The following is a 23,457-nucleotide window of genomic DNA, read 5'->3' on the forward strand; positions in this document are numbered from 1 at the left end:
TGGGAGCCAAATATACTACACCAAGCCCAATCCCACCCGCCAATCCACAAGCACCCCCAATTTAGCCAAACCCCCTCTTTACAGGACAAAAGCCCTTTAGAGGCCGAGTGTATGTGAGGGCTCTGGTGGATACCATAGTGGCTTAAAGACCGTGGAGGCCTCTAAGAGACACTTCTTTTACTCCCAGTCTCCCTCCATTTCTCTTTCCTCCTCTCTCTCTCTTTCTGTTTCTTTCTCTCTGTCTCTCACTCTCTCTCAGGCACTGAAAGGTTCAGCAAGGGGTAGAAAGAGTTTGGAGAGAGAGAGAGAGAGGAGGGGGCAATAAGAGGGAGCGGGGGTATAGGGGGGTGCTCCTATGTCAACATTGTGGTATTTTCCCAAAGATGCATATCGCCTCTATACAAATAGGAGATGTATTTATAGGAGTACATAGAAAGCTGCATGACAGGAGAGTGTTTGGCCGAGCTTTCTGGCCACGGCCCCCATGGCTCCATGGATGGTCTTCATGGCTAGTGAAATTGTTATTCTTTAGATGCGCGTTGGCTGGGAAACACACAAGTTCTCAGGCGACCACACAGTAGTCTCCTTCCCAACATGGCTGCCACGCAGAGGAGCCCATTGAAGGAAAAGGTCCAGCGCCATACATCTCCACCAAGGCCAATATCTCAAGGACTCTTTGTCACTCTGTCTAGCATGGCATGCGGTTAGGTAGCAGACATGCTTGGGAAAACATCTACATCTCATATTGTATGACGCACAACAAAAAAGAAAAATTAACATGCTAGTTCATATCTTAAATAATCCATGACAATGACATATTCTCACTAAGGGTACATCTTTATACATACTCCCCTTAAACACAGAGTTTTGGAAACATTTCTGGTCCGGCTTTAGATTGAAAAGTCTGGTGTTGCAGTTTCTATAAAAAGAAATAGAGATTTCTGGAAGTTATGATACAGTCGCCTACATTCACTTCCTGATTGGGTCTCTTATCAGTCATAATGTATCCTTCTTCTCAACTGTTTTCACTGCCGTCCTATTCTCCTGTTACGCAACAATGTCATCTTGTCATTGGTCCAAGCAATGAAATCCATAGTCCAATTTATATTATTGCTGTTCAGTGTTCGTAGTATTTTCCACAACATAACCAACTCACTGCAGAGTATGCATCGACAAATGCTCGTCTGGATGGAGGTTGGGTGTCGTGTGATATGTTAATTAGGCACCATGTCGTCTTGGACTTTAATTCATTCAACCACAGCAAAACTAGTCACCACAGCCTTGTATACTGTACATAACAATATCCTGGTATTCACAAACTGCCTGTGAGCATCAGAAACCTGTCAGCACAAGCTCTTGTCCTGCTATAAAAGAGGTCAGCCAAACCAGACAGGCAGGTAGTGTGTCGCCACTCATGGCATACACAGACTGTGGTGAGTGCTTAAGGAAATTTAGCACCTTGGTATGAACAAATACAAAGCACAAAGCTCAGCTCCAGAATTACTTAACAATAGAGACGCACTTGAACCCTTTCTGATCTGTAAACCTAACCCAGCCCTGACAAAGACAAAGCTTTTGATCTATTAACTGTTTGTTAGTCAGGCGCGTCATTGCTTAATACTTGGCAAACCGGTGCCATCAATGTATGTGACCTTGCTGTTCTTTTGTAACACATGTCCTTTGTGAACAATCAAAAGGTGACAGGTCTGATTGCTGCATGTCATTGTGACCAAGCATAAACTGTAATAAAAATACAGACACAAATAAACTTGTGTCAAATAAAAGCATAAGAAATACCTTGTGTATTCAAACAATGTTTTCCTGATTCAGTGACTAAACCTAACAGAGAGTCTCCAGCTTCACTTTCACAGTGAGCAGTGTAATCAGCAGTTATTCCCCAGCCGTCTCCCACTTTCTCCCCCATCCTCCTTCCCTAAACAGGCCCTCCCAGGTGACATGACAGTCTCTGCTGTTTGCTAACGGTGCAGCTCTCTGTGCATCACTTTCACAACAGGCTCTGCAATCCTACACAGCAGGCGAACAGTACAGCGGCAAGCACAAATACACCTGAATAACACAGACAGGGTCCTGCAGGGAGCTCCAGTTTGTGTGTGTGTGTGTGTTTGTGCATGTACATATCCTAGACAGCAGTGATGCAGGTTGATCACTAGCCCTGTTAGGTAGCATTGACGTCTCCACCTCAGAGTTGGCACACAGGGGAGTTATTGATTAGCATTAAGCATCCATGCAGATGGCCAATAAAGAGCAGGTGAGCCAAAGAGAGCCTGGGGAGTGGGAAGAGGGAGGCCTTTGTGTGTGTATGTGTGCATGGGACTGGTAGGCAGGAGAGAGGCATAGTAAGACGATGCTGGGCAGCCAAAAACAACAGAGGTGATGAAGAAAACAGAGCAGCAAGAGGAGTCTTAAAAAGCCTTTTATAAAACTTGCAAAATCTTTGCAGGAAAGATAACGATTTGAATTCTCATTATGGTTGTGTCAACTAATATTATGTATAGCCTATATTATTTTGTATATTATATATTCTATATTATATATATGTATATATACACTCACACACAATATAATATATATTTTATGTGTTTATATATATATTGCTGATTCATCAAGGCATGAAATGATGGTCATATGCAACACAGGTTGGGAGCAGGTGGAACATGGAATTAATCGTCTCGCCTTCCTAATCTACCAGGAAACCACATTTTCTAGTATTTCTAAAGCTGCTGCTTCTGGCTTTAATATGGTGCAGGTTCCTGCATGCTTGTCAGGTAGTGCACATCAGTTCACAACGTCCCTGTCATATCTGTCACTTGGAATGTACGGTAGACACCTCTGTAATTCGCAGATGATCCTTGGGGTACACAGCATTCCGCCGCGGTGAATATTCCTTGAATAGAAAATATTTTGTACTCGGCACAAAATACCCAACTACACAATTATTTTTGATTTCATGTTCTCTGTGACTCACAATTTCTTGGAGTGCTAAGGAATAAAGCCAACTATCAGAGTAAACACAAATGTCACCTTTAACGTCATATTTATTGTTATTTAGTTACTCAATAAAACATATACAGATATATACAATATGCAGGAAAACAGACGACTGCACTTTACATATTATTAAAAAAAGAAAACAAAAAAACAAAAATCAGTTCGTAAATTGCCGTCACAGTCCTCCATCTATTGTTTCAGAAATTCAAATTCAACAGAAGCTTTATTTAAAGATTACAAGATTGCCTAACACACAGCAAATTTTCTCTTATTATACATGTGCAATACCAATAGTCTTTTTTTTTCAATTCCCTTATTAAACAATCCATTGACCTCCGTTTTCAGTTCCCATTGGCTGAGTTGTATATAAGTGGTTGAGGTCATAAGGTCGGTAGCAGGAAGAGAAGAGAAGAGAAGAGAAGAGAAGAGAAGAGAAGAGAAGAGAAGAGAAGAGAAGAGAAGAGAAGAGAAGAGAAGAGAAGAGAAGGATATTTTTTTGCCAATATAAGAAGAAAGGGTCACAACAAATCTTCTATGATAAAGAGCAGCAAATGATAAAAGTTATAATTGGGGAAAAGTTATGTTCACAAAACATTGTTGGGTTACATTCATGCATAATCACTGCTCTTCCCATCCTCCTCTAGTTCTGCTTCCCGGTGCTCAGGCCACAGAACAGGCCTCGTCTGAGCATGTGGTGGGCTATTTCTGCACTTCAGGTAAATTTAGGGCAAAAAACAGTAGAGTTGCCTCAACTGGAGGGATTATGACACATTAGAGCTGTAGTCATAACTGAGGTGAAAGCTGACAACAGAGGAAAAGTTATGAGATCATGTTCAAGACTCAACTCTGATATACAATTACAACCAATGACAACTGAATATCTTTTCTTCAGCTTCTTCTGGGTTTGTTCTCTTCCTTTGACATTTCTTTATTTTTCTTCAACAAAGAAAATAAAAGAAAAAAAAATATTGATTTGAGGTTTTCCAGATTTGGGCATCATTGAGTAGAGCCCGGGCTGTATTGTCCAGCAGTATGTGAGAGAGCATCCTAAAGTGTGACTGCATGTATCAGAAAAAACATGGTATTTGCATGTGTGTGTCTATGTGAGTGTGTGTGTGTATGTGGGTGGGTGGGTATGTGTGTGTGTGTGTGTGTGCGTGCATGTGTCTGTTCTCATGTTTGCATTTATGAATGAATGTCAGTGTCTTTCTCTCCCTGAACAGGCAGGAGCTGCTTGCAGTAGCCTCATCGACACTGTATCGTCATTGTCCTCATCATCATTATTTGTCTCTGAATCTTTCCTTCCTCTTATTTTGTAATCTTCTGTCCTTCTTCCTGCTGGGCCTGCTTCTTTGTTCAAGTCAGTGCCGCCACAAATGTCCCAAACCGGTTGGAGATATCAGAGTGGAGAGAGCGCCAGGATGAGACGGGCCCCCCTCGGCCCTTACTGTCCCCCAGCTCATCCGTGCAGTGGACGGACAGGCACTGCAGGTGGTTCCCTCCGCTGCTCCCACCTCCACCTCCACCTCCACCACCTCCTCCTCCTCCTCCTCCTCCTCCTCCTGCTCCTCCTGCTCCTCCTCCTCCTCCTCCTCCTCCTCCTCCTGCTCCTCCTCCTCCTCCTCCTCCTCCTCCTCCACCGGCCCCCGGGGCCCCAGCTCCAGCCTTACTCTGAGACAGCTCTGATTCTGCAGACAAGCACAGAGAGGAAAAGGTTAATTAAGACTGTGCAAAAATGAAAAACAACTTCAAGCAACTGGCATTCTCTGATACAGATGAACCATTTAAAATACACACTTTTAATTAAACCAGTGTCAATTTCACATCCCACTCTAAATCTGCGCTGTGAAATTAATTCAACGCTATTCCACCCCCCACCCCCATCAATACAACCTGAGAAGAAGGCTGTAAGCAAAGATTCCTCTCCTCACACTCCACCTCCTCATGCCTGATATACACATGTGGAAACACACATAAATATACACACATTCATTTGCTCCTGGTCAGGCGTGCAAATCTGGAGCACTCCTGCTTGACCTCTGGTCAGAGGGTCAAAGGGCACTGAGAAAACTGGCCTTTAACCCTGCTTGACCCAATTTACTGGTATAATGGCTGTGCCACGGTATCAGCGCTGTGTCACCAAGATGTGCAGCCTCATTTTAAATGGTTGCACCAATGCTTCCAGAAAATCCATACGCAGGTTGATTATATGTCACATTAAAGAGTTAATGCTGAGGCAAGAGATGCATGCTTCACATATGGAGAAAAATCACTTTGTGCCGTGTAACGAAAAAATTAGTCAAGGGGAAGATTGACGAGGACAGGAAGTGCTTGGCTAAACTATACATAAAAGCGTAGCGTCACACTTCATCTGCTGAGCCTCAGACTGCAGCTCACGGAGGGAGAGGAGGACAGAAACGAAGGAAAGTTTTGAAGAAGACACACAAAATATGATCGGAGAATAGAGAGGCGCCTCGGTTTGGAAAGAGGTAACGGTGGGGCTACGTGTTGTGACACTAGTGTTGCATTGTGAGCTTTGGGTATTGCCTTCAAGCAAGCCCAGAGCGCAGAGAAAATACGTGTGAAGATGTTACGGATCCCTCACTAAAATCAGTCCGATTATTCTCCCATCTCCTCACCACACAGAACATACCACTGCCTTGCTCCATGTGGATGGTTGAAAACGGATCAGTGTGCTGCACAAAGACACAGAGCTTCAAGGTGCAGGGACAACTAGGTGTCTGAGTGTAGAGACAGGTAGAAAACAGCTCTGACAAGCTGAGTTACATGTGTCAGAGAAGGGAGAGGCTGTGATAGACGACACAGTCTGGGCACAGAGGCTGCAGATCACAACACTCCAGTCAGCCTGCTGCTCACCTAAGAGAAAAGAGAAGCGCTGCATATCATCCACAGCCGTGTTTCCCCCCACCTTTTTTTTAAGCTGATCCTTCTCTGCTACTTAAACAGTTTTTCTATTGCTTTGCTTATTGTTTTCATCTCCCTCCCTCTCTGCTTTCACAAACCCTGAGGCAGCAGTGACACAGTGTTAACAAAACGCAGCCAGAGAAGATAAGGCCAGCCCGGGCCAGGCCAAGCCAGGCAGCTAGAACAACCATGAGAAGCAGGCAGGCAGGCAGACATGCAGGCAGCGAGGCAGGCTTGCCCCCCAGCCTGTCTGGGCTGCAACCACTGGAATGGAAAAGTGGGGGGATTTGGTAAAAGGTCAGGCAGCCAAGCCTCCCGTTGTTCCCTGTTTCGTTGGTCTCTCTCACTGTCGCTCTCTGCAAATTTCTCTCTCTCCCAAAGACTAGGAACACGGTGTAAGTGGGGGCCGAGGGTGCGGAATTGGGGGGTGGGGGTGCATAGAGGAGAAATGGAGATTTAAAGCAGTGTTGGTGGTGGCAGTGAGGAGATCTAACATTTGCCAGAGGGTCCAGTCATACACCTCAGCATGGCGGATCCCCGCCCCCTGCCAGTATCACCACCCCCCCCCCCCCCCGAATCCACTCCCCCCAACCCACTCACACTCCCTCTTCCCAGCACTGTGCCCTCCAGCACCCGCCAGCAGCTCATGCTAGCTGGGCACAGCAGGGTCCGCACCGGCCTGAATAGGCAGCCAAGCGTTCCCCTGGCTCACTGCTGACACACAGCAAACTGACAACACGCACAGCCAAAAACACACAACACGCCAACCACTGCCGCCGCTGCTATGCCCACACCAGCCCTCAGCTGCTGCTCTACACGCACGGACACACACACACACACACACACACACACACACACACACACACACACACACACACACACACACACACACACACACACACACACATATGGACGTCCAGGCTGAAACGCACACACACACACACAATCCCAGCAAGACACATCACTCAGCTTCCCTGCAAGGACAACACTGGAAAACACACTGACAAAAAATACACAGAGCTCAAATTACAAACATGATAACTCTCTTCTTGCACACACACACACACACACACTCAGATTTATCACTTGTTTAATGGTAACATTCATGTCCAGGGAAAAAAAAAAATTTTTACACACCTAACACACAATTAAAAAAATTAATTCTAAGGATTGTTTTTCTGTTATTAGTTTTTCAATTATCTGCATCCTTCTGAGTGAGCTGATTGCTATTTGTTACAGCACACTTTGAGCGCATACAAAATCCTCTACTTGTAAAATAAGCCAAACACTTGACCACCACAGGATTAAAATATCACCCACTATTACAGGGTAGCCAAGGGGAGTTCAGGGGATGTGATTTTTATGGAAAAATCAAGACAGTACACTTAAATTGTGAGCATTATCCATGGCGGCATATTCGTTCAAAAGTGGAAACAGCAGTGTGAAATTCTACATCACACAAGTCTAAATCCCAAATCACCATGACATTTTACAAGCAGGGAAATCTTTTTTTTTTTTTTTTTCAATAAGATCTATCTTGTTATGGCTGCTCATTGACTAACGTAGAATTCATATCCACGGTAATATCTCAATAATAGCCTATTCATCTGAGGGGAACAAGTGCTTAGCATCAACAAGCGAGGGGGAAAATACCTAATAAAAAGGGAACAGTAACAGCACAAGCAGCTGCGCTGAGTCACAAATACACCTAAATATCCTTAACCACATTACAGCCAGAAAAGATTACCACAGTGATGCGTTAAGTAAATACTGAATTTAATGTGATGCACTTATATCGCTATATCTCTCGCCCCAAGTGCTGTACTTGGTTATTTAGTGTCTGGTGATGATTCTCTCTCTCTCTCTCTCTCTCTCTCTCTCTCTCTCTTTCTCTCTCTCTCTCTCTCACACACACACTCCAACACTAACACACACACATAGCAGCGGGGTTTGGGAGCTGTCTCACAGACACAGCCAGAGACGATTTACAGAGATGAGTAGAGCTTCGAATGCCGTGAAGGCAGGGAGCACAGCGCACAGCTCTGGTTGTCTGGTTGACACCAATGTGTCTGGAAGCTGACGGCCTGACACGGGTTTACATGTCATACCACACACACACGCACGCACACACATATTTACACACACACACACACACTCAACCAACTCTAAGCAAAGCAGGGAGGTAAACAATGGCTGCTTTGAGACAGTTTTTTCTAGTAATTTCATCGTATGTGTTACAGCCGGCAATTATTTTCTTAATTAATCTTAAAAAGAAACAGCACAGTTAGTTTAGTCACAGCCAGAAATAATGACGGTAACCTTTGCAGCTGACACAGATGTTGTGTGTATTTGTGAAATAAGTAAAGTAAAGCGGAGGAGAAAGTGAATGAAGTGTTTTTTTCTTTAATGACAGAGGAAGAAAGTGCATGTGAGAAGGTTTGAATCCACAAAGCTTCTCTCTAGCTAAAGTTCCTCACCCCCGTCACATTGAATTCCCAGGCCCCACAATCCCATGCGGCAGGCCTCTGCCCTTTCTATCCCAGGCTCTATACTTCCATGACGACACTTCACCTTTAACCTCGTGCTCCCGAGTGCGTGACCCCATCCTCTCTGAACACAAACCAGCCCAATCAGAATGCTCTGCTCACTGACAAAAACACCCAAAGGCCTCCGCTCCTATGACAGTGTGTGACATCAGGTCAGATTCCTTTAGCATAACAACTACCACTATGGGCTTGTGTGAGGACTCTGTCTTTGTCAGCACAAAACAGCCGTCACAATCCACAGAGGAAAAAGTCTGATTTGAAAAAAAAGGGGGCGAGAAAAGGTCTGATTTTAACCAGGAGGGACGCGGCACTGAGGAAAATGTTTCTGTCTGGCTGAAATATAACACCTTAAGGTTCTCCCAACGACGTCTCCCCAGACTGTCAGAGATGACGGGACATGCAGATTGGTGCCAGAGAATGATCAGAGGTAATCAAATCAAAATCAGATGATATCCTTCAACCACGGGAAAGTTTAATGTACCTTATAAAAGGGGCTAACAGAGGTATTAGCCCAGGTATCCTGCACCCCAGGGTGAGTGCAGGGCATGTAAGGCTCCCTACAACCCCCTCCCCAACTCCACCCAAGTGGTGCAGTGTGACCTTTCCCTCAGTGCAGGGAGCATATCTGGAGAGAGCAGGGGGCACATTTCTCAGGCAAGGGCACAGGGGTTATTTTGGTTTAAATTTCCTCTCTGTTCTCTGGCCTACAATATAAAGAGGGGAAAAAAAGACACAGAGACTTGCCCAGGCAGGCATTGCCCCCAGCGTTTGTTACCTTTTCTCCAGCAACACACCCATTCCCATCGCCTCAAACTCATACCCACAACAACCCCCCCCCCCCCCCCCCCCCCCCCCCCCTCTCTCTCTCTCTCTGGCCACAAGAAGTGCTTAGGAAACCAGACACAAATCAGAACATGGGAAGTGATTTAGTGCCTCCTTCATAACTCACAACCATGTCCAGGACCTGTCCAGCATGTCATCCAAGCCGGTGACATATTGATCTACTTCGCTGTCTCTATTTTGTTTCAGCACAGCTCTGCACACTTTGTTTTCTGTTCCCACCTTTATGGAAAAGGTCAACTCACAATTCTGAGATTAGACGCAGCTACACGACAGAGACTTTTTATTTTGAATAAAAATTATAGTGTGTGTATGTGATCACAAATTATGTTCCAGGAACTGCAAAGCAAGTGTAAACAGATCATTTAAATCGATGTAATTAAATACACTTAAATAATAATATTGTGTGTTGGGTCTGTCTACAGGGTACAGCATTAAGAAGAGACATTTTTTAAAAGAGACCCAGTCACATAGATAAATATAATGTTCCTGAAACTTCTACATGCAGACAAGAATGAACAATAGCCACGGAGCATGAAAGTGATGGAGAAATTTTTCCGAATTGAATTATTTTCTTCCATAAATGCAAATGGTAGCTATTACCCAGCCATTCGCCTCATCTGAGAAACTACAGATGTTCTCTGCAAAATAAATAAATAATTAAAAAAAGAAATCTCTCCATCTCTGTTACTTTCTCTTTCACTCCATCAGTCTCTACTTCTGTCTCCCAGGAGAAAACAGCTCCAGTGTCATAACTCATTTGTCAATTCTTCAATACAAATTAAAGGCACCTGACGACTACCTGGATGGCAAATAACATAACCGCTATCAACATCTATACCTCCGAAAACACACACACACACACACACACACACACACACACACACACACACACACACACACACACCGCTCCAGCAGGCCCTAAACTAGACAGTGGACATTTAGAGGCATGTCACATACATCATACATCGGAGGTGTGGAACTTCTCAGGCTGTGCATCTCCTAGATAAATTCAGCTTTCCATTCTCTGCTGCATCCAAGGAAAATATTTACCTCATGCTGAGACAAGTTTTATTTTATTCTAACACCCTTCCCCAGGGAAAACAAAACACCGGATGAGTTGCTATTTTGAAGAGTTGAAAATCCAGCAAAGCAAAAGGCCCGACACCTTTGTTCATCTGTTTCTCTCTTCATCAGTCACAAGCACACTTCTTTAATAGGCTTCCTTTGACTGTCAGTAGTGCTCAATGTCTTGCAAAAAAAAAAAAACAGCAACAGAGAGCACGCACACGGGCGCACACACCTAGCACATAAACAAACATGCACGCACAAACACTGTCACTTTAAATGCGTGATAGGCATTTTTCAGTGCTGCACTATTTACAAGTCAAGTAAATACTCTTAAATATTTTCAACACATTAGAATTAAGTGAGCATGCTCCACCAAGCGAGACACCTGAGATCGGGAGGCTGAAGCCGTGAGAGCCTGACACCGAGTCTAAATAAATCAAACTTTATGTCTACAGCTGACAAATCCACACTATCAAGTTGCAGTGTCTACAAACCTGCCTTCGTCACATACTCACGTGCATACCAGCATACACACTCACGGACGCATACAATCACAAACATACAGCGACAAGAAAAACATAACAGTGAAAATAGTGTTGTTTTCTTTGCTCCCATTTGGGTGGATTTTGTGCAGGAGTTTCGAAGACATTGCTCTGTCATTGCAGCAATGTATTTATGGTGCTGAAATCAGCACTTACAGGCATAAACTAGCTGCTGTTTGTAGCCCCGATGAACCCGTCAATAACCAAGTCAACTAACAGGAGGTGCGTGAGGATGAATTATGACTTTTGGAAACAATATTACCAAGGATAATTGCTATGATTATCATAATGATTATCATTACTGCAGTCCAGGAGTACACAGGAGGCTTGGTAGATGTGTGTTGTTAAAAAAGTCAATATGAAACACCTTGCAATGACAGGTAAAGAACACAGACGGCCTCGAGCTGTAATTTTTTTTTTTCCACATTTAAGCACGTGCCAGTCACTTTCTTCTTTTTTTAGAAAAAGGAAATAGAAATTACTGGTGTGATTTGTGAGGTTGTTGTCGTTCTGAAATGTCAAAGCCAAGTAGTCTCACAGGATTGTTCTCCATGGTGGAATATCAATACGGTTCTTTCTGTGGATTTAAGTGCTTTCTAGTAGGTGTGATAAGATGCAAGTTCCCTCTTTTCAAACCTGTCAAAGTCAGAGCGACAGAGATTTGATCATTATTAGAGCAGTTTAAGGACTGATTACTCAGAGTGAAGAGTGAAACTATTCCACAGGGTCAACTGTGAAGTGTTTTAAGTGTGATGAAAAAAAAAAAGTCACTCAAGTATGTGTGGTAAAGACAGTGAAAAGTAAAAATAAAAATAACTGAATCACTTCCTACGCCTGCTGGTGGCCTGTTATCACGACTGTGCACGAGTTTCCAAATGAACGGCCAGCTTCTGGATAAGATATGCAGAGGAGAAAGGAAGAGGAAGAGTGTAAAAAAAAAAAAGTTTTAAAAAGGGGAAATAATATTAACTGACACGGTACAAGTGAAGTTGCTCGCGTGCACCTTAGCTCCTCGTGAGCGGAAGACGGCGTGGAGCACTCAGAGATCTGCAGGCTGTGAGCTTACAGCGGCAGGTATAACTGCGCCTTAGTGGAAAAACTTAAGCTACGTGCTGTCACAGAGAAAGGAGGCCAAATATGGGGTCCAAAGGGGGCCATTAGTGCAGCACGCCTCACTTTTAAACAGGCACACAGGGACCACTGAGAGGGTGAGCTGGGATGCACTGGGTGAACACGCAGCAGCACTTTGTGAGTGCAGCTCCTCTAGAAATAGTCACAGTTTAACTTTTACTTGTCTGCACGTTCAGACACTCAGAGGAAGTTTGCAGAAAACATGGTGTTGTATTTCTGCCCTGTGCCTTACTCTTATCATAGCAAGATTAGTAGCTCCTGCAGTTTCTCCTTCTCACAGCGCTAATACAAACACTCCTGGCAACAAAATCATCTGTGGTCCCTCTGAAGTTTCACAGTGGTTTTTGGTGGACCTGCGCTGAGAAATTGAAACAGTGACTACACTAAACTAAAAAAAAAAAATTAAATTAGTTTTTCAGGGCAAAATATGAACTCTTACCAGAATCTGATAAACTCACATGAAGCTGAATGTCTGACAACTAAATTCAATTTGTCTGTAAATTGAAACGGAAAAACACTGTTCTGCTGATAATCATAATAAATTAAATATAAATGCATTTTCTATTACATTTTCATACTTAATTAGGTATTTAAAATAAGGCATTTATGTGTAAAGCCGTGTCTTAATTACTGCATATCAATACTGAACTCAGCAACCTGATAGGATGTTAATTGTTTAAGAATGAAAATAATCTATGCATAATTCAACACACCTGACAGAGCAGAATAAGGCGTCTACTGTACATGGGAATGAAATGGTCGTGACAAGCGCAGTTTTTAGAAGTTGACGAGTAGAAAATCAGTACTTCTTGAAGAAAAAATATCTTATATTTGCCTCCTCAGAAAACACACTTGATAGCCTGTTGAGGCTTCTTTAACAGTTTATACTAACAGGGTTCTCATATGGTGCCGATGTTTAAAATGTATTTAAACTTATAACAGGGGAATAGTATTTCCACTGTCCTTAGAATAACATACTTTCATTTTATGCTATAATGTAATTTATATTTTTTTACAGACTAATCTTGACCAAGTTACATTTAATGCTAATGAACCGCAAGACTGACCTGAGGACTGAAAACTATAGACTAACTGCTTAAAGTGGAGATTTTTTTGCAGTGTGAAACGCCTGTGGGATGTTGGGTCTTATGGAACAAGTATGACTTAGGGTATCTTAAATTATTATGTTATTTTGCTCCCTTCTGTGTAGCCTAAGCATCAAATTCAATCTCAAAATCCCCCTCCCCTCCAAAATACACCCCCACCCTTTTTTCATCTTTGCTGTCTGAAGCACTCAAATGAGAAACTGTCAGGAGCCGTGATTTGTGCTAACTAGCTATCGATCGCTCCAGAGCTGCATGCCTGCTGTCCATGCAGGGAGGGCTGAAAGAGGAGAGGAGAGGAGAGGAGAGGAGAGGAGAGGAGAGGAGAGGAGAGGAGAGGAGAGGAGAAATAGTGAGGAGAGGAGAGGAAAGGAGAAAGAGTGAGGAGGGAAAAGAGAGCAGAGAAAAGACTATTCTGTCATTTTTGTGAATTTGTGATGTTAAATGTGCTATCAGCCCCAGAGAAATTAAGACAGTGAAAGCAACAGGGTGAGTGTGGCTGACTGCTTATCAGTGCTGGGTTTCCTGCTCAAAAGAATACTCATTAATCATTATCCAAAGTAATGATCATCACTCCCTGACATCAGGGTTTTTTTCTTTGCAACAAATTCCCATGCTCAGTTCTTTTCTTTTTTGGTTCAAAATTTTCTTCTTCCTCTTTTTTTTTTTTTTAATTAAAATAACCAAGTCACCTCTTTTGTACATGACAACAGATAGCGACAAAAAAAAGCTATAATGTCAGAGGATCAGTAATGAAGGAAACAAGTAGCTGGATGAGAATGATTATGTCAGTTTGATGATTCTGCCTTAAATTAATATCTACACAGATTGTTTTTTTGTCCATTTCTAATGCGGGTGGCCGGTGACATTAACTTAGTGCATCAGCCGAGCTGGTCTTTTACAATGCTCCTTCATGTCATAGCTGTGGTGCTACCACCCGACACCCTGTGCTCAGTCTCATATAAACAATGCGCCTGGAGTCCAGACTCGGCGCGGTGCGCGCCCCCGCCCCTCGCTGCACCCGCACAGATCAGAACAAAGAGGCGCTCCAAACGCGCTGGGCGCTTTCTACTATACGTACACATCTACACATTATTATATATCCATACATCAACAGGCCATTCGCTTTCTTAACCTTTACATTGGGTCGCTCTCAGAATTTTTTTAGACAGCAACGTCAAACATCTCTGTCTTGGTTTGGTGTGAAATTATCTGAATAAAGCCAACGGAAAAAGAAGAGACGACAAGAAACACATGCGGGGACGAACAAAAAATAAAATAAATGTAACAAATCTGATCAACAGAATACGACTACACTATTTCAACAATTGCAAAGCATAATAATAAAAAATGAATTGTTTTCTGTGGTACACTAAATATTAATAAAATAACAATACATTAATTAAGTAATAATAATGTTAATGCAAAAATAATTATCATTATTGTTGTGATTATTAACATTATTATTATTTGAAGAAGAAGAAGAGGAAGAAGAAGAGTATAGAAAAGAAGGAGTATTACAAGGAAAAACTAATCCGCAGCTGAACAGCGTTACAGTAAAATTAGTTACCTGCGTTTTGATTTACAGCCACCATAAAAACATTGGGTTAAAACTGCTTGTATGAAGCTGCATTTGCAAGTCGTTACAACATCTCCGTCTCGTAGAAAAACTGCCTGTGTGCCCTTAGGCCAGAAGATCTTCCAAGTTCCTTTATAAAAACCTGTGTTAGAGACTCTCAGCTATACTTCCAAAAATATTTTACTAGAGCTCAGTTAGATAATAAAAATAATAAATCATTTTAAACTGACAATGATAAATACTCACGAATTGTTTAACAAAGGACAACCTAGAATTTCTAACTTAAAATAAAAATAGTAGGTTATTCAAGTTTTCTAAATCCACTGTTCCGGAAAATAAAATGAAAACTGAATGGCTGTATAATGTTACCATCATATTAATTCTTGGAATCCTGCCCTGCCAATCTAAAATCAATCCACTATTATCCCATGGTAATAACAAAAACAAACACGTAACAAGGCGAGGGAAACCCCGCTGCGCAAACGCATATCCTCAAAAAGCTATTAATCTTCTCAATGTAGTTGTTCACCCTGAAAACCGAGATAAAGAACCACAGGAAATGTTTACTTTTCTCGAGCTGTTCTTTTGAAGTGCCTGTACAATGAAGAAACCTGTGTAAAAGAAGAAAAAAAAAACGTCGTGGAGAAGGTACAAGGTTTCCTGTGTTAAGTCAGATGGCATTTAAAGCCGCTCTGATAATCATTCTTTACATTCTTCAATACGGAGTCAGTTAAACAGGAAAAATACCACATCAGGCTTTTTATCCTTTAGGAAGAGGTGAATGATGCTGCCATTAAATTTATTATGTTCCTATAGACTACATCTCCAAATTCAAAGGGACTAGTTAACAGAAGCGGCTGCTGTCTGGCCGCACCATATGGACATAAGGTATTTTATTATCAGCATTGCCAAAGCATTTTACATATCGTGTCTGTGGTGTCACGCTGCATTTCAGATAAAGTAACTGGCATTTCAAGAACGAAAATTAAACTAATTTTACACCGTTAATGAGTTTATGTGGCCAGAGCTGCATGTGTGACAGTGAGTGTTAGACACAGAGGGTGAGAGGGAGTGAGGAGGAAAAGTAGTGAGAGCAGAAGCAAAGGAATGAGGAGTAGTTGGTTACCTTCTTTACTGTTGTTTTGGCTCTTATTTTTTTCCCAGGGTCCCATGGCCTTGTCATCCTCTGACCCATCCATCATGGCCTTGTCACTGGGCACGTACCAGGTGGCGTGCTGCTCTGCCATGAGGGTGTCAAGGTCAATAGTGCCCATTGAGCCCTTCCCAGCATCCGGGCTGCAGCTCGCCAGCTCATTGTCTCCGTTCTGTGAGGGACAGTCGCCATTCTTTTTGCCATTCTTCATGGCCAGGGGCTGGTCCTCAGAGATGCTGAATTGTTGCCGCTGTAGCTGGATCTGGGCCTGCAGAATCTCCAGAGGATGGATTTCTTCCTGGCCGGAGGTGCTGGACGGGGTGCGTACCTGCTCCACCCCGGGAGTGCCCGGGTGGCTCACCCCACTGGCCCCTGTGCCCCCACCAGCATTCAGTCCATAGCTGTCTGGTGTCGAGGTAGTATGATTGTTAATGCCCATGCCCAGGGGCTTCTGTCCATTTATCAGCCCATGGTCACTTCTCTGCATTTTGGGTGAGCCGGTGATCATAGGGCTGCGGTTAGGCTTCGTGGCCGAGGCCCCTCCTGCATCTGAGCTGGAGGAGACCTCATCCTCGTTGCCATAGTGGGTGCTGACATCGTCTGGAAAGTCCACTCGTGGTGAGCTACTGTCAGACTTGGCGACACTTTGAATGCCACTGTCCAAAGAAGACATCAGGTCAGCCTGGTCCCCCAACATTAGGTCACCTCCTTTTCCCCAAGAGGGTGACTGGAGGTGTTTTTCATGGGGCGTGCCCCCACCCCTCTCCCCAACGCCAGCCGAGGGGGTCTGCTGGCCTGGACTTACAACAGGGTTACCATTGTCAGAGGAAAAAAAAATTCCAGGGCTCACATGTCCACTGTCTCTTTTTCTCCTCCCTCTCCCTCTCCCACTCCCTGTTGTTGCCTTCCCCTCACTGCATGGGGTAGCGTCCATGTTGTAATTTGGGGAGAGGGCACTGGCTTCCCCCTGCACCGTCTGGCTTTGACTTGCAGGCTTAGAGTTGCTATTCCCGGTGCCAGGCATCTGGCTGTTCTGGGAAGTGCTGCTCTGAAAATATTCAGGACCAGCACTGCCAGTCCCATTAGATGTGCTGCTATTAATGTCCTGCTCCGTCTGACTCAGTTTTCGCTTGCCCTCATTTTGGTTCTTCTTGTTGAATGTTACGTTAAGATTGGGGGCCCCTAGGCTAGCGATCATGTTCTGGCAGGCCGTGGAAAGGGCCGCCAGACAGCTCTGGCCAAAAACACTGTCTTTAGTGCTGGTTTTGCTGAAGTTCCCAAGGGACAGAGCTCCAAGCTTACTAACAGACGACCGCTGGCCTGAGGGGAACTCAGACTGAGGAGGGTAGCTCCCTGGTGAGGTGCTCACCCCCTGGGGAGCGCTGTGGGCTGGCCCCTGACGGTTAGCCCCTCCATAGGGAAAAGTTGGCTGTGCTCCCATTGGAGGTGCAGGGAAGTCAGCTGGCCGCCTCTCTGCTGGTGCGTTCGGGTGCCCTGCTCCTGCTCCTGGAGACTGCATTTGTGAGAGGTTGCCCATGTTGCCGCTGAACTGTGAGTGCATGCCAGGAGAATGGAGAGCCTGCACATGTCCATCTCCTGGTATTCTCATGGGCTCCTGCATGCCCATACCTGGCCTAAACATCATCCCAGCTCCATTCTGCTGTAGCCCCATGTCGTGGGGCCCTGATTCATTTCCCGCTCCTCCCATTCGCCGTGACATCATTTCCCCTGGTGGGTGGGACCCCTGGAACCAGGAGTTCTCCTGAGTGACATGAGGATTTTGTCCATCAATGTTGGGCATCCTGCCACCATTCTCCCTGTCAAAGTTGGGCTGAGGCATGCTCCCAACAGGGCCACCATGAGCTATTGGGCCAGGAGGTACATCGCCGTGGTGACCGAGCTGCTGCAGGCTGGGCTGCCTCATCCTCTGCTGCTGGTTGCGAGAGGCCATCTGTTTTATCATCATGGCTGCATTCTGGCGTTGCTGCAGAGACTGCTGCTCAGGCCCCGGATGCTGCAGGGGGCCCGGTGGGAACCCTTCAGTCACAGGGGGGGTGAACTCTCCAGGCAGGCCGGGGTAGGCAGAGGGAGAGAGGTGGTTATCCATCCCACCACACCAGCCTTCACCCCCATGTGCATTAGGAAAGTCAAATCTAGGCCTTTTTGCCATGTTCATATATGGAGAGTCAAAGTGTTGCAGCCTCTGATTTGGGGGCTGTTGAGAGGGAGGAGGAGCTGGCTGTTGCATATTAAACATGGGGTCCCCATAGGGGTGCAGACCCCTATTTTCCAGTCTGTGAATGGGATATTCAAACTGGTTGTGTTGGCCAGGCATCATGACCCCTCCGTCCAGAATGTTAGGGTTAGTGGAGCCGGGCTCAGTCTGAGGGGGTCGGGGGAGGCCAGGGGGGCATGAGTTCTGTCTGGCTATCAAGCTAGCCTGTTGTTGCTGCTGCATGAGAGGATGCCTTGCACTGACCCCCGGCTCCATTCCCACGGGCACCTTCCGGCCATTTCCAAACCGCTCGAAAAACACCCCATGCTGAGGCTGCTGGGGCTGTGGTGGAGGCTGGTGTCCCTTAGAGATGCCCTGCATACCTGGTGTCCGTGGCATGCCAGGGTTTCCTGGGAAATTTCCGCTGGGAACTGGCCTCCCTGGCCCAAAATGTGGTAACTGAGATTCTGATTCTGATGGGGAAAAAACAGGTACATCAAAATGTCCAGATGGTGGCTCACTTGAGAAGTTGTACTCTAATCCCTCCACAGCTCCCTGGTTTGGCATCCGCCGAGGCTCCAGGCCATGAGACTCAGAGGAGGAGGATGAAGAGGAAGGGAGCCCGTGGAAGGATGCTGCTCTGTTAGGTGACTGGTCTAGGGGTAGACAGGGGGCAGGGACAGCATGGCTGCCACTGGGAGGCCCGTGATGTTGAAAGTCAGGCATGTTACCAGGCCGCTGCTGTTGCTGCTGCTGCTGCTGTTGCTGCTGCTGCTGCTGGGGAAAGCCATCCCCTGCCTGCCCCTCAGCGAGAGGATCAAATCCTTCTCCAAAGCCCTGCTGTGGTCCCATGCCATTGTTGTTGTAGCCCATTAGCCTGCCACCATGCAGGCATGATGACCCTGGCTCCGGGCCGCCAAAATTCCCACTGAAATGTGGGTGATGTTGGTGGGGGTGAGGTTGATGGCCGTGAGGGTGTCCTTGATGAGGTTGCTGGTTGTTAAAAAATCCATGCATGGGTCCTTGCTGCTGCTGCTGAAGTCCGCCGCCTGCATGCATGTCCGAGTGCCCCCGCGGGTGAAAGCCCCCGTACTGCTCTCCGTTCATGTTCATATTGAGCCCGAGCATTTGCGGCTCGCTTAAAGGGCCCATGCCGGGTTCCACGGCTCCCGGCGGGCCTCCAGCGTGAAAACCTGGGCTTTTATAATGGGAGCCCATGTTCAATCTAGGTAGGTTTATGTTTCTCTCTGACTGGCCAGGGTTTCTGCTATTAATCTGAGAACCAAACTGCTCCAGCCCAAACATACTCCCTTGCAATCAATCCCACATGACGGCCAGTTTGCCAGTTTTTCCGTCTGTCCCCAAAAGAAAAAAAGAAAAAAAAAAGATATACAAAAGCGATTCAAATGTTGGTAATACACTGCTTTACAAACTGCTTTATCTACTTTAAATGTTGAAACTCACCGGATAAGTTCTCATTGTTGTGGATCAATTGTTTTTGTTTTTCAACTTCTCCAAGGACGCGGAGGAGAGTGGGGACAGACTGTGTCCAAATACGCACGGAAACTGTGTCCCTGTCCTGGATTTTGCGCGTGCACTTGACTGCTCTTCTTCTTGCCTTTGATTAAGCAGACATAAGCAAAACTATATTATTCAGTTCGCTGCAAGAGTAAGTTATCATATTCCAAAGTTTTTCTGTGCGCCTTTCTTCTGGACCGTAACACGAAACATCTCGCTAACAAAATAAAAGAAGAGCGATGAAGAACTGAGGCGATCGAACAGGGAATATGACAGTTTCTGTCAGCTATTTCATTATTCCAGTCAAATGTCAAATGTCCCAGAGCCACTTTTAGTATAAAGTCCCATAATGGAAACACGGCGAAAAGTCCAACTGGAGCCGTGCAGTTCACACTACCTCTGAGGGGGAAAAAATCTTTCTTTCAATAAATACTGCCCACAGATCTTCAAAAAATCTCAACAACTGCTGAGCAGGCGTGAAGCCAGAAGTCCACTGTGATGGAAAAGTCCACAGACACGGCTCTCCAACCCGGGCACCGGAGAACCGGAGCGCCCGTTTACGCGACCTGGACCCGGAGCAGCGCGGCGTGCACTACCCGCACTCCACCACGCCGGAGCGGCTTGTCAGCATCCTTCACCCGCTGCCGGTCATGCGCCTTGCAGTGAAGCGCGGTGCCGTTAAGTCCTTCCAGTGCGTCTCGCTCCTAATGTGCGCGTCCCTCCGTTTTTCAACCGACTCTCTTCTGCTGTGGTCTGAGCGATTCACTGATACACTCACACTCCGCTCTGCCGCTTGGCTCTGTGTGAGATCAACGCGTCCAGAGGAGCCAGCAACAAGTTTTGCATTTCTGCAGCCACTTCCATGCATGGAGCCTCAGCCAATCAGAGCGAAAAGAAGAAAGCTTCGAGGGCGGGACAAAGGCTGTTAAGGTGGTCCGCCGAGTGAGTGAGATTGTAATGGCTTGAGTGTAAATCAGATCATAAAAATGGATTTCACTTAAAATGTAATGTTTTGACCAAAACACATAGCGCAGTATTTTCACAGTAAAAACCAACCATCAGATATGTAGTCGCACAGAAATATATATATATATATTTTTTTTTTTTTCAAGAGATCGTATTAACCTCTTTGTTCATTAGTCTACTACACTGACTTATAGTCTACAGCAGTCTAGGCGAGGAAACACTCCTGCAGCTCTCAAATCCTCTACTGGAACAACAGAGCAGAAACTCTGCACTCTGTTTTTTTCCTCTTTGTTTAGACCTCTCCACTTCTTCACTCATAAACAAACTTTCTTTCTCTCGCCCTTGCATCCACTGATCCGTGCAGTGACCACAGCTTCAGTGGATCAGTATTATCTCCATTACATCATCTTCTCAAAAACACACAATGCAATAACTGAGATACTGATGGAAAACAGACGCAGAGTTACACCACCAACAGTCTGCAGCTGAACGACCGGAGGAGCAACTAGTTGTTTGTGCTTGTAACGTGGACACAGTCACGTCAGATGGATCTGTGTCACTCACCACTGCTGAGGTCATGCGCTGGATGTTACACTTCCTCTCGTGCCTGTAAGCAATCTCTGGACGATCAGGCCCAGCTTTTTAATCTGAGACCTCGCTCACAATCAATGTTGAATAATGAAATCATCCCGTCCTGCCCTCGTTGGGTTTGACCTATCGCAGGTGCTGACTGAGGAATGACTCCCCATCCGATCAGAACTGTTGCCTACATATATCCGAGCTGATATTGATGCTGGGATGAAGGTATAAATTAGATTTATGTCATAAAGTGTGACCATCACAACCCAGTGACCAATCAAACTCGCCCCAGTCTCGAGTGTGAATCCACGTCCCACAGGGAAAAATCCTCCTTAAAAGACCATCTGAACTAAATCATGTGGATGATATTGAGCCTTGGTTCCGATAATCAATAGCATTCTCTTAGTATTATAGTCTGTAAAATAGAACATTTTGCAAGGCCAAATTAGAATAATTAACTTGATTAATTAACTTCAGGCCTGGATTACACTGGCCCAGATGTAAAGTTAAATGGAACTATAACCAAAGATTAGGCATTGAATAATCGAAAATGTGTTATTTTCATGTTCTTATAAGTTTCAGAGATAAAGGGTAACAATGTCAGCCTAAATACTGTGTGACATTAATTTTCTCCTAATGATATTTTATTAAGACAAATAACCTAGTTTCTGAAATATCTTAATTTTTATTGTGTACTTTTTCAGAAGCATGAGAGCTGCGTTTTGTGACGCAATTCTAAAACATTGTCTGTGGCTAACAGAGCTTATCAGACTCTCTTTGTGTGTTGGTATTTAAGTGTTTGCATTTAATCCCTGGTGAATTTTTTTGGGATACCTTGGCTCTTGATCTTGTGAATTCTGACATGGTCCACTTCATAGTCATTTTCCTCTGTGCAATTTTGCAACCTCTCCAAAAGAGAGAGAGAGAGATGTAGCCTATTTAAAAATGTTCCAAATGTGCTTTAGCCTACAATGGATCCAGGGTTGTGTGTGTGTGTGTGTGTGTGTGTACGTGAGGGGGTGTCTTTCCCTCCTAAGATTAAGAGAACTGTGTAATTATTTGAAATAAAGGAAACATGTGGGATTAAAATGTACTTTCATTCACCAGCATGGATGTTTTCTTTGGTGAAAGGAGAACTCTATATTATATCTTTCCGACATTGTGGACAGTGGGCATTTAGAGAATTTGCTGTCAGACAGCTCTGTACCGATTGGGGGGGTGCGGGGGAGGAGAGGGGGTGGGCGATGAGAGACTTTTACCAAACAGACACAGTGCCACCTAGCGACTGGCGTCAGTGGGGAGTGTGTGGAATAATTGGCCACTGATGATGAAGCTTTCAGAAAATAGATTTGCATAATAGGAGGTATACATGTCTGAACTGGCATACACTGCCAACATAAACTCCAAAATCTACCTTTGAATATAAGGCATTAGGCACATGTACAATAATATGTGTATTTATTAATTTTTTGCAAAGCCTTTAGCACTAATAGTTTAATCGGTCATTTTACATTCAAGAAGTGTATTGTTTTATTTTGATTTTTTTTTTTGATCCAACCCTACTACATCTGAGGGAACCAATATTAGTTTTCTTTTTTTCCTTTAACATTTCCAGTTGAGATATAAATAAGAAGGAATGTGATGTGAGATTTCTTAGATTTGCTTATATAATCATATACACTACATTTACATTGAATTTCAGTGTTGAGGGTGTTTTCAGTGAATACGTATGTGTGTGCCACAAACTGCTGGCTTACAAACAATAAGCCCAGCCCTGCAGCTCGAGGGAAAGGCTGTATGTCAGGGGTGAGGCTGGAAACAGGTCAGGACAAGGCACTGAAAGGTGCTGGGAAGAAGTGTGTATATTTGGAACTTAGGAGGTGTGGATATACACCCCTTGCAGCTGGGAGGACAGAAGCTCAGAGCGAGGAGGCAGGGAGAGACAGTGATTGTGTTTTGAAGGAGACATGGTGTAAAGTACCTGTCTTCGAGAGGGGGAGGGAGAAAAGCATGTTGAGTTGTTGAGATGTTCTGAAGGCTGCTGTTGCTAGTGTGCTGTGCTGTGCTGCTAAAAAAGATCACACTGTCTCAGTATCACCTTGCTGGAGGACCGCCTCCATATCGGAGAGCTGGCTCGACGCTGCATCATTAGAGACAAACACAAAAGTGTGTGCATATCAAACTGTTTCAGCTGCATCTGCCATCACAGCTCTGTGAAGCCCCTTGGAAATACCAGAGTTCATGTTCACTTCTCAACCGATAAAAAGAAATGTTGTAGCG

At 44.8% G+C, this 23,457-nt stretch overlaps 1 protein-coding gene across 1 annotated transcript; it reads right to left on the minus strand.

The window, feature by feature from the left end:
• Positions 1 to 3,132: 3,132 nt before the first annotated feature.
• On the minus strand, positions 3,133 to 20,421 carry mn1b (meningioma 1b). Its single transcript, XM_083978948.1, has 3 exons — positions 15,873 to 20,421; positions 4,650 to 4,697; positions 3,133 to 4,529 (listed from the first exon to the last, which is right to left on the minus strand). The coding sequence occupies exons 1-3, from the start codon at positions 19,417 to 19,419 to the stop codon at positions 4,366 to 4,368; spliced, it is 3,759 nt and encodes a 1,252-aa protein (XP_083835074.1). The 5' UTR covers positions 19,420 to 20,421; the 3' UTR covers positions 3,133 to 4,365.
• Positions 20,422 to 23,457: the final 3,036 nt, after the last annotated feature.

This window comes from Trachurus trachurus (genome assembly GCF_905171665.1).
Source record: "Trachurus trachurus genome assembly, chromosome: 9".
NCBI classification, from domain to species: Eukaryota; Metazoa; Chordata; class Actinopteri; order Carangiformes; family Carangidae; genus Trachurus; species Trachurus trachurus.

Bases quoted from the DNA above. Each gene is read 5' to 3' on its own strand.
- mn1b (XM_083978948.1), bottom strand. From the start codon at position 19,419: ATGTTTGGGCTGGAGCAGTTTGGTTCTCAGATTAATAGCAGAAACCCT. The intron at 4,698-15,872 runs GTAACCAACTAC...GCTTGTCTGCAG, and splicing joins CCAAAACAACAGTAAAGAAG to AATCAGAGCTGTCTCAGAGT. The intron at 4,530-4,649 runs GTGGAGGAGGAG...GTGGAGGTGGAG, and splicing joins AGCTGGGGCCCCGGGGGCCG to GTGGAGGTGGGAGCAGCGGA.